The sequence below is a fragment of the Tachysurus fulvidraco genome, chromosome 2 (genome assembly GCF_022655615.1).
Source record: "Tachysurus fulvidraco isolate hzauxx_2018 chromosome 2, HZAU_PFXX_2.0, whole genome shotgun sequence".
NCBI classification, from domain to species: domain Eukaryota; kingdom Metazoa; phylum Chordata; class Actinopteri; order Siluriformes; family Bagridae; genus Tachysurus; species Tachysurus fulvidraco.
Window position 1 is genome coordinate 2,605,561 of NC_062519.1, and position 16,315 is coordinate 2,621,875.

General features: G+C 42.0%; 2 protein-coding genes across 7 annotated transcripts; one reads left to right on the plus strand and one right to left on the minus strand.

The window, feature by feature from the left end:
- Window positions 1-675: 675 nt before the first annotated feature.
- On the minus strand, window positions 676-10,953 carry phf13 (PHD finger protein 13). Of its 4 annotated transcripts, none has more exons than XM_027168870.2 (6): window positions 10,437-10,953; window positions 10,265-10,325; window positions 9,476-9,570; window positions 7,995-8,096; window positions 3,342-4,002; window positions 676-3,081 (listed from the first exon to the last, which is right to left on the minus strand). In XM_027168870.2, exons 3-6 carry the CDS (start codon window positions 9,515-9,517, stop codon window positions 2,855-2,857), a joined length of 1,032 nt encoding a protein of 343 aa, XP_027024671.1. In that variant the 5' UTR covers window positions 9,518-9,570; window positions 10,265-10,325; window positions 10,437-10,953; the 3' UTR covers window positions 676-2,854. The 4 variants fall into 4 exon arrangements, with proteins under 4 accessions (XP_027024671.1, XP_027024672.1, XP_027024669.1 ...); XM_027168871.2 differs by having other exon boundaries at window positions 10,433-10,953; XM_027168868.2 differs by lacking the exon at window positions 10,265-10,325.
- A 136-nt stretch (window positions 10,954-11,089) lies between these two features.
- fbxo2 (F-box protein 2) lies at window positions 11,090-15,716 on the plus strand. Of its 3 annotated transcripts, XM_027168873.2 has the most exons (7): window positions 11,094-11,223; window positions 12,216-12,306; window positions 13,894-13,963; window positions 14,062-14,188; window positions 14,278-14,370; window positions 14,474-14,612; window positions 14,993-15,716. In XM_027168873.2, exons 3-7 carry the CDS (start codon window positions 13,927-13,929, stop codon window positions 15,125-15,127), a joined length of 531 nt encoding a protein of 176 aa, XP_027024674.1. In that variant the 5' UTR covers window positions 11,094-11,223; window positions 12,216-12,306; window positions 13,894-13,926; the 3' UTR covers window positions 15,128-15,716. The 3 variants fall into 3 exon arrangements, with proteins under 3 accessions (XP_027024675.1, XP_027024674.1, XP_027024677.1); XM_027168874.2 differs by lacking the exon at window positions 12,216-12,306 and having other exon boundaries at window positions 11,090-11,223; XM_027168876.2 differs by lacking the exons at window positions 11,094-11,223; window positions 12,216-12,306 and adding an exon at window positions 13,546-13,795.
- The last annotated feature ends 599 nt before the right edge of the window (window positions 15,717-16,315 follow it).

The following is a 16,315-nucleotide window of genomic DNA, read 5'->3' on the forward strand; positions in this document are numbered from 1 at the left end:
CTACACCTACGGCTAACTAAATCAGAGTCGAATCAAAGAGTCGATTTGTTCTCAAACGACACACGCAGCTGGAGTAACGATTCATTCGTATATATTTATACGTCTTCGGTAACTTTATTCTGCTCAGGCTCGTTTGCTGTGCTTTAAACGACTTCCTTGCTTCGCTTTTCGGAGTCGAAACCTCACAAAGTTTGTCAGCGAAACATTCATTTTCTACCGCTTACACGAACTTCTCGGGTCACGGGGAGCCTGTGCCTATCTCAGGCGTCATTGGGCATCGAGGCAGGATACACCCTGGACGGAGTGCCAACCATCACAGGGCACACACACACTCATTCACACACACACTCACACACTACGGACAATTTTCCAGAGATGCCAATCAACCTACCATGCATGTCTTTGGACCGGGGGAGGAAACCCCCGAGGCACGGGGAGAACATGCAAACTCCACACACACGAGGCAGAGGCGGGAATCGAACCCCTGACCCTGGAGGTGTGAGGCGAACGTGCGAACCACTAACCCACCGTGTCCACCCCAAAAAAACCATTATGTATATAATTTAAAAGGAATTACAAACAAATAAGCAATCACTGCTGCAGGAAGAAGAAATCTTAAAACATTCAAATAAAAAAAGGAAAAAGAATAAATAAAGAATCCGAATGACACAGAGATCACCATTAAATTCTCATTAGCTCTTTATTTACATCAGTTTCACAGAAACATTCGTTCTCTTTCTCTCTCTCTCTCTCCGGCCCGGCGCTCCCGTCTCCGAGCCTGGAGCCGCCAGAGCTCTGACGACAATTCCCCAAATTCCCAGTCCAACTAAACGTGAAGACATCCGTGAGCTACCTCTGACATTATATACAAACAGAACGCACAGATTGTACAAAACGAATCAAAAGAGGAAATAAAAACCACTTCGAACTCTCGAGCTCGGGTGAAACGGTACAGATGAAACGTTTAGCGACGGAGAACTAAACTATCCAAATAAATAATCGGTGAACACGGAGATGAAAGGAGACGTCCTGAGACGTCGCAGGCGCGACTCGGTACTAAAAGACTGTCGTAGGATCGTTTTTAAACAAACGAGGGATCGCGTGTCGATGAGGGAACTGTTCGTACACGTACTGAAAACACGGGGAAATGGAGCGTATAAAAGTGGTTATTATTCTACAGTCGTATAGAACGGAGGATGAGCTTTTAAAAGGTTTGTGACGACGCGCTTCTAAAATCAGCTGCGCCGTCTGGAGGACTGCTTTAAGAATTTCCCTGTGACGTGTGAACGTCGTATTGTGCTCATCGTTAACGTCGTAAATACTGTCATTCGTCACTGATTGGGTGCCACACCTTTAACCGTCATGTCTTTCCTATCATTTTGTAACAAGAGTGAAATCGGAACGCAACGGGATACGGAGAGTGTAAATAAGTGGGAAATAAATAATAGCATAGTTATATAAACATCTGAAGGGGATTGGCTCCTCCCCCCTTTTTTTTAAAGACAGTGAGCGTTATTCCGCCGCTCTAAAGTGGTTAGCTAATGAAAGCGATGTTAGCGCGGTGAACTCTAGCTGTAAACGCTAACGTAGCGCTGGCTGCTCGGCTAACGCTACGGTTCGGTGAGGGTGATCTACGTGGGTCGTCTTTGTGATGCTAGAACCTTTGTGGTATTCGACGCAAAAATTATTCATAAAAATGCCACAGCAAGAAGGGCATAGTGCAATAAAAACGTCTCGCTACAGGAGTTTGAGAGTGGAAATGACTAGCTAGTAGCGTCTGATTTCTGGCGGGTTAAAATGCCGCCACAAATCGAAACGTCCGTTGAAGCCGACACTGACCGAAAAGACTGGTGTTTAGTGATCAGGAGAGGACGCTCTGATGTAAGTCACGTCAAAAAACAAACAAACAAAAAAAACCCTCTGCTACTTAGATTCTGGGAAATACCGGTGGATCCGAGTCCACTTGCAAGTTCACTTCAAGTCTGTTGTGTACATCACAAGCAAAGGTGCAGTCGGAAATCTTAACGGGTAACGAGAATAAAATATAAAGTCCTTTTGTTTTTGCTTCTGGGCAATACACGTATGACCAAATGTCTCGTATCACTCGGGTCCAAGGCCACGATGAACTAAAACACACATGTGGAAATGCACGGCGTGGCAGTTAATAAAGCGGAGAACAGAACCGGATTCGTTAAAGAGGACGTCTGTGAGACGTCTGTGAGACGCCCCCACCCCTCACTGATGGACAGAGTTGTGAGGAAAAAGAGAAGAGGGATTTCTCATCTAAGGACAGATTCTGTACCACATATTTTCACTAGAACACTATAGTGCCTCTTCGTTCCTTAGACGTTTTTGGATTCCGGAAAAGTTCCACAAGGAGATGACGACAAGTTAAACTCAACACGAGGAACAAACAAATACAGACATACTGTTCAAAAGATATGCGTACAAATGCTCCCTTTTATATATATATACATATATAAGAAGGGAGTTTTAAAAAAAAAAAAGAAAAAAAAAAAAAAAAGTGCCATCGTCCCCGCAGCTGTTTCTGAAAGTGTCTCATAAAAGTCTTCGGGAACACGGCATTCGTTTTGGAAACATCTGTAGAATCTTTACTCTTTAATGCGTCGTCTAAGGTTCTGATTGCCTTACGCAAAAAAAAAAGGACAAAAAAATAAAAATAAAATTAAAAAAAAAAAAAAAAAAAAAAAAAAAAAAAGAACATAAAAAGTTAGGAAGGTGGACGATATATAAAAGAAGGTGAAAGTTTAATGACGCGTTCCAAGCCCTTCCTCTTCCGTACTCGTCTCCTGTCTCGATCAGCGTTCACGCTCGGGGAGGGGCGCGAGCGACGTCAGTCTAATAGGTGCTTTCGAGAGCCCATGCGCGAGCGGTTCGAGCGCCGGATGTCAAACTTGGAATCTTTGCACTGCTGGCAGGTGTACGTCTCCGGGACGTTGGACTTGCGGATTTTGGCGCAGGATAGGTGGATCCAGGTGTTGCACTGGTTGCATTCGATCATCGCTCTGCCGGCGAAGGGCTTCATACAGAAACACGTCACCAGGTCCCACGAGTCGTCGTCTGTAAACGGAGGACAGGATGAGACGTGTAATGACATCACAGAGACGGAGTAAACGGAGTTGTTTAATAAACTCGTGTACGGTTTTGTAAATGTAAGTGAAATTTTGTGCTTTTTCACATCATTTGGGTCAAAGTAAATCTGAACAGGTTAAAAAGCAAACAGTTAAATAATAGTTAACTTTCATTCATTCAAAGTTTTTCTTTCACAGCGAGAGAAGGATTTCAGTGAGGCTCGATTCCTGCTCTCTATTTGAACTTGCCTGAATCGACCATGATGTCCTCGTCGTCGGCGGATCCGTCTTCGTCGCGAAACACCACCTGCTTTCCCTGGCGTATCACCGTTCTAGTGCCGGGCAATCCCTCCATCTTCAGGACCATGGCTTCTCCATCAGGCAGCGCCAGCCTCTCCCTGCTCTCGCCTCTGGACTCTGTTCCCGAGCTGGGTGACGAATCCCAGCACGCTCGCTCGGCCTCAGGCTCCTTCTTGCAGCCTACGGTGTCCTGAGCGTATGACCTGAGCGGAGAGCTGGTGCCGGGGTGAGAGGAGCGCTCCGTGTACGAGGGCGGTGTAGAGATGCTGATGTAATCCTCCGGCTCCTCCTTGATGATTTGACCGAAAGCTGAAATCTCTGCTCTGCCAGAGGGAAGCGGCGCAAAAGACCCGGAACCGTCTGACTTGATTATGTCTGTCGGCTTCTTTTTCTTCTTCTTCATTTTATCGGTTTTCTTGCGCTCCTCCAGGAGGAAGCCCGTAGATTTGGGCCGCTTGTGGAACTCGGGCTCGTCATTCGTGGGCCTCTTGAAGCCACCGAAGCTCTTGCGGCTTTTGCGCGGAGGCTGATCGGGAGAAGGAAGGCCGTCGCTGTCTGCCGTGCTACCCGTGCTGTTGGGGGGACTCGAGCTGCTCCTGAGTGACGTCTCCTGCAAGAACAGAGGAGAAACAAAGGACCCGTCGTGGGGTAAATGCCAACAGTTTGCATTAAGTACATTAACATAATAAAAGAATAGAGTCACACATTGTTCTGTAATGTCCCTTATATAATACTTTGTCTATCTAGCAACATGCAGTTGTCGATCTCTCTGCTCATCTGGTGCTTATATGGAGTCTGGGTGAGGGATTTGGGTGGTGGTGGATGTCCGTCTGAAACTGAACACATCCGTCATGCAAAAACCTCAGAACTTTTAACACCTTTACTGACATTTCATGCTACTTTGATCTCACGGACATTTTTAGGACGAGAACAAATTGCTAATGTGCTTAAGCACGTACAAACCTGCATGCTTATGACAAACACAACAAAAAGCCCGAGCGCTTATGACGATGATTAATAGCTCCGAACAGAGGGAATGAATCTGAACGCTACGCCGCCGTGCTGCAAGCCGAGCGAACGCGATTCGTCCGCTGAAACGTTCGCGTAATTACAAGGTTCGTTTCTTTGGTGATGCTCGGCTACGATTTAAAGCTACAGAAATACATTAATCACAATTTTGTGCTTGATATCTTCGAATAAATGACTTTGAAACAAGGGAGAGTTACTTTTCAGCTTCTCTCTCTCTCTCTCTCTCGTAGGCTCTGTTGTTGTTGTTTGTGGGCACGGTCTGTCCAACAGCAACTTTTTTTTCCCTTTCGGCTCTGCTACACACAGCTGTCACTATATACAGCTAACGAGTTTACACAAGGCACTAATCGGTGTCGTACGAAGCTATTTCTTTCTCAGCGCTATTTTTCTTCACCATACATCTACACACATTGACTGCAACTGTCTATGACATGATATGATGAAATCATGTTTATGTTCATCTTGGTACATAAACGCGTCTCGGCGAATCGGATATCGATCCGATCTTTTTACTCCCGCCCAATATTCTAATATATTTTACCTCATTTCCGGGGTAATTGAAATGGAACACGCTTTGGTGTGTGCGGTTTTCAGAATGCGATCAAAAAGACTCCTCCCTTCCGTTTGGGAGGAGTATAGCGCTGACGTATGTGGCTTGAACAACCACATTCATTTACACCTGTCCAGTTTCATCTGAAACGCGTCCCAGACCACCTCCTGAAGGGGTTCGTACCATCGGATTTATATCCGTCTCCAAAACGTTTCTGAGGGCATTTAGACCTGGTCTTTTTACCATCGGGTAGCTATCGGATCACAGAAAACGCAGGAAGTGACCAGGTGTAAAAAGCCCCTTACATTCAGGTATGTCAAAAAGTGAAATTACATAAAGCTGTGAGTGGAGAATTAAAAAAAACGTCCTCACCTCACGCGTCAGGATTGATTTGAGGTACGGTTTGAGCCAATCATTTGCTCTCGTGTCGTACCCAATTTAAATACGGGCAATAATATGGGTGTGTTAAACACAGTCACCTGTCAGTGGTCAGTGAAACACCAGGTTCTTTAGTCATAATGACAAAAATCGTAATTGTTGTTATAGCGATATGTCAAATCTTATTACTGAGCATGTCGTTCATTTTCAGTAATCGATCAAAACACTGAATGAAGTGTTCACGAATTCTGCGTATTTCTGTGCGGCGGTACACAGCAGAGCGTGCGCAGTGTGTGTTGGACAAAAGTTAAAACGAGCAAAGAAAAAAAAATACTGTAAAAGGAGAAGACGTTAAAAAACCATCAGCCTCACAATCCACGCAAAGAATTTATTTCTAGATGTGGATGGTCTTCACTAGCAGGAAGGTGGTTTGGTTTTGAAAGGTCAGCGGTCGAGAGAGAGGAGTTTAAAAAGATGTGTTAATGCGTTAGACCACAGATACACACTGCCTGGGTGTAAATACTGCAGTGAAACAGCGCTGCCTGAATCGTACGAGTCGTGCCGCCAGACCCTTGTGTATGAGGTGCAGGAGGTTTTGCATTTTGCCGCAACAACCGACATGTGGTCAAGCAGCACTTGGGAACCACACACCTCTCTCTGACGGCACATTACATTGATGAAAACTGGGAACTCCAGAGTGACTGTCAGCAGACATCTTACTTTCCACATGACCACACTGCTGACATCATTGCGCAAGGTCTAAAAGATGCGCTGTTGTCATGGTCGCTGCCCGAAGGCTGCATGGGTTGCATGACGACAGACGGCGGGGCTGACGTCAGTGAGCTACGGATTGACAACCATGTTGCGATTGTTAAGCGATTTTGCTGCTTCTGAGAAATGAAATATTTAAATGAAATAAGATTGTGCGTTTGTTGGGAACGGACGTTCAAAAATAAAAAGAATAAATAAATAAAAGTATAAAAAAAAAAACGGTAGAACGGTAATATTTTTTAAAACGACAGCAATGTAATAAATACAAATTATAAATTCTAATACAATAATAATAGTTAAATAATAATAATAATATAATTATTTTAAAATGTATACAATGCCATACCAGAATGTTTTTCTGTTTATCTTATGTATTATGTGTATTATAAATGTTTTCACAGAGAGGCGCCAGCAGAGGTTTCTCGATCAAGAAAAGGACATTAGTCACGTTTTAAATGCAGAGAAAAAGCAAAGGCACCTTGTGCCAACATGGCAAGATGTTGAGATCTGCTAGATTTTTACAGACGCTCTGTCAGGTGAGAAACTTGAACAAGGACAGCACAGGTTTCAGGTAAGAAACAGGTACAACATGGAAGTCCTGGCGGCGAAGTCTGATGACACGGACCGTCACAGACCTAACTAGGAAAATTAAACAGACCATTCTGAAGTACCTGATCTCCAAGTACACACACAGAAAACCGTGTGGATGAGCTGCTGAGTCTGGCATCCACACTCGACAACCCCTTCAATAATGATGACAAGGTGAAAGCCATTAAGACAGCAGTGACGGCAGACCCCATGGCTATACTGACAGTGACAGATAGCTCTACCCCAGGTCCAGGTCCCTCGACTGCTTCTGCTCAGGCTATGACAGCAGAACCTGGTGCAGGTTATGATGACACCAGTGAGTCTCATTTCAATTGAAAAGGAGATACAAAGCTACTCGATGATACTCGAGGTAGACAGTGATGTAAATCCATACGACGGGTGGAAAAAACACAAGAAATCAATTACCCCAGACTTGCAAAAAAAAAGTACCTGTGAGAGCTTTCAGCACAGAATGAACTATTGTAATGTGTCACCAGATGTTGTGGACAGACCGGTGTGTTTAAATCGCACAAAGAAACCTAGTTAATGGCAAAAAAAATAAATAAATAAATGTTCAAGCTGAAAGCCTGTTTTCACTGTCCTAACGGTTACGTTAAATAATAACGGCTATTTCACACTTTAGCCACAATATTTTGTTGCACAGCTTGAAATGTGAATCTAATTACAGCTTAAAAAAAAAATTCTATTTCAAATCAAAAAGCCTTTTTTTCTCCTCGGTCCCAATGTCTACTTTAAACCAGAAAAGCTAATTTGACCTTTTAGGTTTTAAATTGTAGACATTGTTTACAGTAGTGTCATTTGTTTACATATCTATTTTTTTTTTAGGGCAACGTATTTGACAAATATGAATTCGTTCACATTTTAAAAAGGTGTTTACCTTTTGTGAGCATTGGACAGAACTTGAATGAGTAAATTGTTTACCAGTTTTTGACATAAGTTTGCATTTACATTCTTATATTGAATGTCGTTTTTGCTTATTTTTTACTGGACAGTCCACTTTACAGAAGCGCGGTGGTTTTGTTGTTCTTACTTGAATGCTTCGATTTTAAATAATAAAAAACCTTGTTCTTCGATATATTGTTTTGTTTAATCAGCATCCTTTGAGATTTTAAAAAGGGAACTAATACAGTGTAAAAAAAAAAAATTACAAACACTTTCGAATTATGCAAAATTATCGTTATCGGCAAAATAACAGAAAATATTGAACTATATCGTTCTTTTCAATATTGCCCATCACACACACAGTTTTTAAACACACTACTCACCTCCTGAGGATATGGAATATAACCAGCATAGGCCAGGACGAATGTGCAGAACTTGTTGAAATCTTCCACCGTCCTTTTCCTTTTACATGTTGGACTGTAACCCTACGATCAAAACACAAGTCATAACGTACAATTAAACGAAGTGCCAGCTCCAGCTATCTGCTGTATCTAATAAGTTAAATAAACACTTCAGTCTCATTACAAAACCTTCCCCGTTTATTATTAACACATCACCAAGACTATAAATCTCCCTGGATGTACTGTTGCTATAGAAACGATAACCTATTCGCACGAGTATCATTGGACGCACCGCCCCTACTGCGGTTATCAACAACTCTGACCAATCAGATTCAAGACTTCACGTTATACGTGCAAAATATCGCGAGATCTCGCCACCATAACAACAGCGAGCTAACGAGATTATCGGCAACTTTGTCCCTCATTCCCAAAACATCCCGCGAATCACAAATACGTTCATACCCCAAATCCTTGCGTTAGATTATATTTTAACCATTTAGCAATAAAAATAAATCCGTGTCCTTTGCTAGTATCGACCACCTGACACATTATAAAGCAAAAACGCAGCGTTATCACGATGACACGGTTTTATACCTGCCTTTTAACTTAACACAATGTCACCTGAACCGATTAAACTACGTTTGATGAAATTACACGCGACGAATAAACCGTAATAGTTATTGTTGCTAAACCGAATTACAGACAACAAAAACTTAGCAAACAACATTAAGTAACATACAAAAGGTTGCACTCTCGTTTTGTTGATTCGTAAAGAAAGAAAGAAAGAAAGAAAGAAAGAAAGAAAGAAAGAAAGAAAGAAAGAAAAAGAAAGAAAGAAAGAACACTATAAATCGTTGACATGTAAAAGTTATGACGATGTTACCCGGATAGTTAAACAATAAACAAACAAACAAACGGGTGATTGTTGATATTTGTTATGCTTGTGAGACTAGCACAAGATTAACAACTCGGTTAAATAAAATTAGAAATAAAAAAGACAGACAGACAAACAAATTATCGACATAACGTTATCTAAATTCGCATTCTGACTGAAACAAGTACAAGTCAAGACACTTTATTAAAATAAGACATTTCCCCAAATCATATTGTTTAGCCTGCTAGCTAATGCTAGCTTCATTCACTACCAGTGACTAGCATCCTAGCAAGCTGGATCTAATCAACGAGAATAAACAGTTAACAGCTGTATAGTGGGTTAATTCTCGGCTGACACACCAAATTAAAACGTTTTTCAGTGTTTTATAAACAAAAAGAAGTTGTATTTGTCCTGCTGGTTAGTTAATATACACGTCTAGCCGGCTAGGAAGCTCAATGAAACTTATACATGTTTAACAACAGCAACAACAACACACGAAAATATTTCCACAGTAATACGGTTGTTTACAAATATTAACATTCCGGAAATCATTTTATAAATACATAATCATATAAAAAATACACCGTACCTGTGAGTCAAAAGCAGCTGTTTTCACGTCGGAGTTGTCCATTTCTCTGAAGCCGAGTGGAAATAAGTCGTGATTTCGAGGCACGATTCGAGTCACTGCAAAGTTTAAGGTTTAATAATAATATAAGGGTCGGATTAAGTTATATTTTAAACGTTATACGTAAAAAAAACACGTGTGTAGAATACATCACGTAGGTCACACGGCTAATCAGGGCTAGTTTGCAGAATTATACGTGCTATCTGTATATATTTGCTGTATATAATAGATATCACGTGTTTTGTTCTGCCATGTGCGCTTATTATTGATATAATAAAACTATTATTATATAAATATGATTTCTGTTCTCAATACCGAGGCTAGCTTGTCGCTAACTACTTAGCCACGTTTGCTAACCTCTATACTGCTATTGTCACGCGGTTATTCGGTCACATTTCTGATTATTAATACGCATCTAAGTCGGTTTTTAAATAACCTGTCGAATTATAACTTGTCGAGTCCACTTTGTTAACTTCATCCGGCTGTCCGCATCCAAATAGCACAAGCTAATGCTAATGCTAACGCCGCTGACAGATACAGGGAATCAGCTGATGTTTGTTGTGGTTGTTGTTGTTGACACCGAGAGCGTTTTGCTCTTCAGTTGTGTGGAATATCACCGTGTATCATCTGTTAATAAGCTATAAACGTGTCAAGTGTAAGCTAGCATGATGAACGCGACTAGCCGTCTAACAACTTATGGAGTTTCAGTGCACTAAAAGTTCCCTTCCTGAGAAATTAACTTGACGTTTGTACCTTAAATCGACGCCCCAAACGACGACAGAGACCGAATCGACCAGATGAAGTGTGTAAAGTCCTGAAATTACATGAATTTACAGATAACGGGTCTGATGTGACACTAAAGCGGCAATAAAACAAGCGCAAAGCTTCAAAAAAAAAAAAAAAAAAAAAAAAGCAACAAACCTACAGCGGTGAGGCTGCGTCTTCAACGGGTGCGTCCGAGCACATCCATGCTGCAAACGATTGTGCGCATAAAAACAAACGAACAATAAAAAATCCCACACGTGCTGCATAAGTAAGAATTTGAATATGTGTAAACCTGGTGATAACATTTATATGTAAATGGTGAACATCACATTCCAGATTTAGTCATATTTTAGTGTTATAATAAGCTTAGTGGGATAAAGTGTGGGGATTAGTGTTCATTCAGCTGCAAGAGCATTAATGAGATGAAACGGTGATGTTAAGGTGGCTCCATGCAGGTTCAGTTCATCCCAGACACTCAGGTTTCTCCCACTCCAACCTTAACCTCTACACCATGTCTTCATGGAGCTCGCTTTATGACCGGTGTTAAGGGTGTTGTCATGCTTCTTCGGCATACAAAGACATTGTGTGGGTGTGATGGTCAGGGATACACAAACTTTAGACCATATAGTGGGTAGTACTTATGGCAGCGGTGTCCGATCTTATCCGGAAAGGGCCGGTGTGGGTGCAGGTTTTCATTCCAACCAAGCAGAAGCCACGCCAGAGTCAACTAAAAGCCAACAACTGATTAAACAGGTGGAATCAGGTGTGGATTCTCTGCTTTTTGGTATGAAAACCTGCACCAACACCGGCCCTTTGTGGATAAGATTGGACACTGCTGACTTATGGGGTTTGCTGTTATGGGAAAGTAATCTACAACAGGATGCTGTGATTCAGCCTGATGCAAAACTGTTACCGCTCTTAAAAAGAAGTCAAAGTGTACTTTATTGGTTTGTAGTTACTTCCTGTTATTGCTTACGTTATAGCAGTTATAAAGTCATTTATTTACCAGTCTCTCTCTCTCTCTCTCTCTCTCTCTCTCTCTCTCTCTCTCTCTCTTTCTCTCTCTCATATTTCAATTCAAAAGTGATGCTGGTGAGGGAGCAGTGAAATAAATTAGATGTTCCATTATACACATTATAGGTAACTTTAAATGGATAAAAAAAACATATGATTTGTCCTAATAATATATTCATTCATTCATTTTCTACCGCTTATCCGAACTACTCGGGTCACGGGGAGCCTGTGCCTATCTCAGGCGTCATCGGGCGTCGAGGTAGGATACACCCTGGATGGAGTGCCAACCCATCACAAGGCACACACACACTCTCATTCACTCACACACTACGGACAATTTTCCAGAGATGCCAATCAACCTACCATGCATGTCTTTGGACCGGGGGAGGAAACCGGAGTACCCGGAGGAAACCCCCGAGGCACGGGGAGAACATGCAAACTCCACACACACAAGACTGAGGCGGGAATCGAACCCCCAACCCTGGAGGTGTGAGGTGAACGTGCTAACCACTGAGCCACCATGTCCCCCTTAATAATATACATTTTTTAAAAATTGTAATCACTGATACATTGCTGTGGTGTAAAAGGAATAAAATATGCTGCTCATTGGAAGAGATAATACAGACACATGCACAGACGCAGTAGATGGATTAAGAATTCGGGCCGTGGAAGAAGGGCTCTGAATGGTGTTGTAGAGGTTAGCAGTGCTATTGATCTCCCTTTTCCCTTGCTTCAGCTTTTCCCTCTGTATGTCTTCTTGCTGTTTAATGAATATCATTAATGCTGAGGTAGGGATTATTTGTGATGTGTAAATCACATGCACATGGAGAGAGAGAGAGAGAGAGAGAGATAAAGAGAGAAGGGGAGAGAGTGAGAGAATGGGGAGGAGAAGCAGATCACATGACATTGTGTTTGTATCCGGCAGAGGCTGGTATGTCTGTGTATGAGCTCAAGAACACGGACAGTTGCTGAGTCAGTGTGTGTGTGTGTGAAGAATCTTCGTCTGTTCTCTCTTTGTGAGTAATACGTTTGCAGCTTTATCTGTTTTTGCTGTGTGCGTTATGCAGTTATTTAATGTCCTGCCATGTTCATCTTAACCCCCAGGTCTATGTCTAGGTTTTATATTACATACAGTAGGAAGTGTTAGCAGGCCTGGCTAGTGGTTTGAAACATTGAGGAGGAAAATGAACAACCATACAAACACAGAGCCATGTACTGTATTCAGCATGATCGTTTATCCATACAAAGGTGTCACTGTAGTTTGTAACTAACACAGAGCTCTTAAAAATAGTGATCAGGGACAGTTTTCAGTTAGACCATGTGGTGATCAACAGCACTGCATGACAAGGACCAGGACTAAATTAAATTTACATTAGAAGGTGGAAGGTCGAGAGAGTGAGAGAGAGAGTGAGACTGTTCTTTATTTCTGTTTAATTACTGTATGTAAATTGTTCTGCAATTTCTGGAGCACGCTCCCAAGAATTTCATTCACCATGGCACATGTTGTGGTGATGTGACAATAAAAGTGACTTTTGACTTTTTTTTGTGAGAGAGAGAGACAGTGTGAGAGAGAGAGACAGTGAGAGAGTGTAAGAGAGACAGTGAGAGAGACAGTGTAAGAGAGACAGTGAGAGAGAGTGTAAGAGAGAGTGTGAGAGAGACAGTGAGAGAGAGAGTGTAAGAGAGACAGTGAGAGAGAGTGTAAGAGAGACAGTGAGAGAGACAGTGAGAGAGAGTGTGTAAGAGAGACAGTGAGAGAGAGTGTAAGAGAGACAGTGAGAGAGACAGTGAGAGAGAGAGTGTAAGAGAGACAGTGAGAGAGAGTGTAAGAGAGACAGTGAGAGAGACAGTGAGAGAGAGTGTGAGAGAGACAGTGAGAGAGACAGTGAGAGAGACAGTGAGAGAGTGTGAGAGAGACAGTGAGAGAGAGTGTAAGAGAGACAGTGAGAGTGTAAGAGAGACAGTGAGAGAGAGTGTAAGAGAGAGTGTGAGAGAGACAGTGAGAGAGAGAGTGTAAGAGAGACAGTGAGAGAGAGTGTAAGAGAGACAGTGAGAGAGACAGTGAGAGAGAGTGTGTAAGAGAGACAGTGAGAGAGACAGTGAGAGAGACAGTGAGAGAGACAGTGAGAGAGACAGTGAGAGAGAGTGTAAGAGAGACAGTGAGAGTGTAAGAGAGACAGTGAGAGAGTGTGAGAGAGACAGTGAGAGTGTGAGAGAGACCGAGAGAGAGAAGGAAGGAAGGAAGGAAGGAAGGAAGGGAGTTTAGGGTGTGTAATTGCATTGTGACAGAGCGTTTTTCAGACTTGTGCAGTGCCAGGTCGTTTTTGTCTTTTGACACTGTGGACTTTGTAAAGCAGGCATATGTGTGTGGTGGGAGGATTTGTGCTGAGGACTGACTGCAAACATGAGACCTTAATTTATGCACATTTGTTTACCCGGAGCTGTTCACCTAAGGATGTCCTGCATTTCAGCTGATTGATAGATTGATTGATTTCAAACATACAGGCAGGTCAAACTGTGTAAAATATCAGTACGGCTTTATTATATACGATATTGCCGTATTCCCTTTCCTGCTCTTCTCTGATAGTTCGTTTTGTCTGCAGCTTATTTACACGGACCTCCTCATCAGTACAAAAATGGCAAGAAACCTTCTCAAGAATCCAAACGGAGACGGTAACATATCGATATCTGCTGTGTTTCATGATGTCTGAGTAAATCTAAATGTACTATTTTTACAAATGAAAACTCTGTGCATTTGCTCTCCGTGGCAGAGGATATGGACTTCTGGTATTTGACGGAGAATGGTGGAAACGAGTGGCAAGTGGAGGACATGCCCGGGGACTGCGGACCTGAAGTCGGCATCGAGGGCGTTAACAAATACTTCACCACCTCGTTTGAGTGAGAGACTTCTGTTGAAACTTTTTAGAGCGTGTATAAGATGTATAAGGTTCGTGTGCGTGTGTGTTACCGTGTCTCCATTGTTTCAGATTGTGTCTGAAGAATCAGGTGATTGATCTGGTAGCAGAAGGCTACGCTCCAGAGGACTTGGACAATCAGCCAACTGTCACAATTGAGGACTGGTAACATGACCAAAGTGTCCCATTTTATGTTGCACTACATCTTGCATACTGTATTTGCAGTGCTAAGAGGTGTGTGTGTGTGTGTGTGTGTGTGTGTGTTTAGGTACAGTGGCCGAACAGACTGTGGCTGCATGTACCTGCTAACCGTCCGTCTTCTGGATGAGAATAAAGAGGTGTTGAGTGAGTACAAGCCCGAGCCTGTGATTCTCGACCCAGACACCGATGACTGCTCATGGAAACAGGTACGAGATCCAGAATCACCTTCTGATGAGGCAGCAATAAACTCCAAAATCATAAACAATGGTACAAATAAAAAATGGTTTACAGTCAAACGGCTGAAGACAACTTACCACTAAATAAAATAAAAAAAAGTAAAATATATAATATAAATAAAAAAATATATAAATTTATATATAATCGATAAATATAAATAATTAATATAACATAAATAATAAAATAAACACGCATATACGGGTCAGGAGCTTGAGTTAAAGTTCACATGAAACATCAGATTAGAAAAAGTCTGATCTCTTTGACGTTACTTTGGCATGAATTTTGATCCAAATGATCAGACTGCTCTGAGCTGACAGGAAGTCTAACGTAATGGCCTTTTTCTTCACAGGTCACCCACACGCTGTCCGACTACGGCCCCGGTTTGCGCTTCATCTCTTTCGAGCATGGTGGAAAGGACACTAAATACTGGCAAGGCTGGTTTGGAGTGAGAGTGACCGGGAGCTACGTCGCTATAGACCTCTGAAAGTCCACGGCCGAGACCTATGTAGATCCCATAATAGCTTATAACGGCGATCTAGAGCAGCGGTTCTCAAAGCTCAAAAGAAACTTCAGACTCCCACACGGTCCTATATTTCCATGTAACTGAATTTGGAGAAATTCAAAGGAATCAGAGTCAAAATCACTTCGCACTGTTAAAAATGAAGGTTCTTAAAGGGTTCTTTTTCACTGTGTATAGTTCTATGCAGTGCCTTTAACATCCAGAGCAAAAAACGGTTCTTTATGGAATAAAAATGCTCTTTGTGGTACAACAAAATGTTGGTCTTTAAAGAACCATTTAGTAATAAAATTGTTCTTCTGTAGTATAGCTGTGAAAACCCTTTTTCTGGCATTAGTCAACAGAGAGAGAGAGAGAGAGAGAGAGAGAGAGAGAGAGAGAGAGAGATGGTAGTATAAAGTGGTCCCTATATGCAGAAAGTTTGAGAACTGCTGATCTAGAGTTTATTTAAACCCTTTACCTAAACTGCGCTTTTAGGTATCACTCACTCACACACACACACACACACACACACACACACACACACACACACACACACACACACACACACACTATGCATTAGACTGAGAGAAAATGCCTTATTGCTTCATGTTTGTGTATCTACTAACAGCTACCTCGACTCATACTGCTAACTACTAATAAAACACACAGCGCTGACACGCTGATCAGACTGAAATGATCTCAAACATTCACATCTGTTCCTGACTGCTAATGAAAGAAAATATCACCAAATAAATGTTTATAATGTGTTTCCAACAATTTCATTCTGCTTCATGTACTGTTGGAATGTTGGAACCTCCGTTATCACAAGAAAATAAAATAATAACAAAAAAAAAGCTTCAGATGTTGTCTTTTCTTTGTCTCCTTTCTTTTTCTCTCTCTCTAATCCATCCCATCCTTCTGTTTCCCTTCCTATTTCTTTCTTATTTTCCTCCCTCCATCACTTTCAGATTCTTACACCGAGATGCGGGACACGGACACATTTCCATGACAACGCTTCGATTTTTTTTTTAACTCTAGTGTAAAGAGCGTATGAAGACTTTTGCATCAGGTGAAGAATGACGGCATCACAACGATGCGCCCGTCTGTGTGCCAATAATGAACTGAGCGATGAGTTAAAGCCCTGATGACACACGGACACCCCCGTATTTCCCC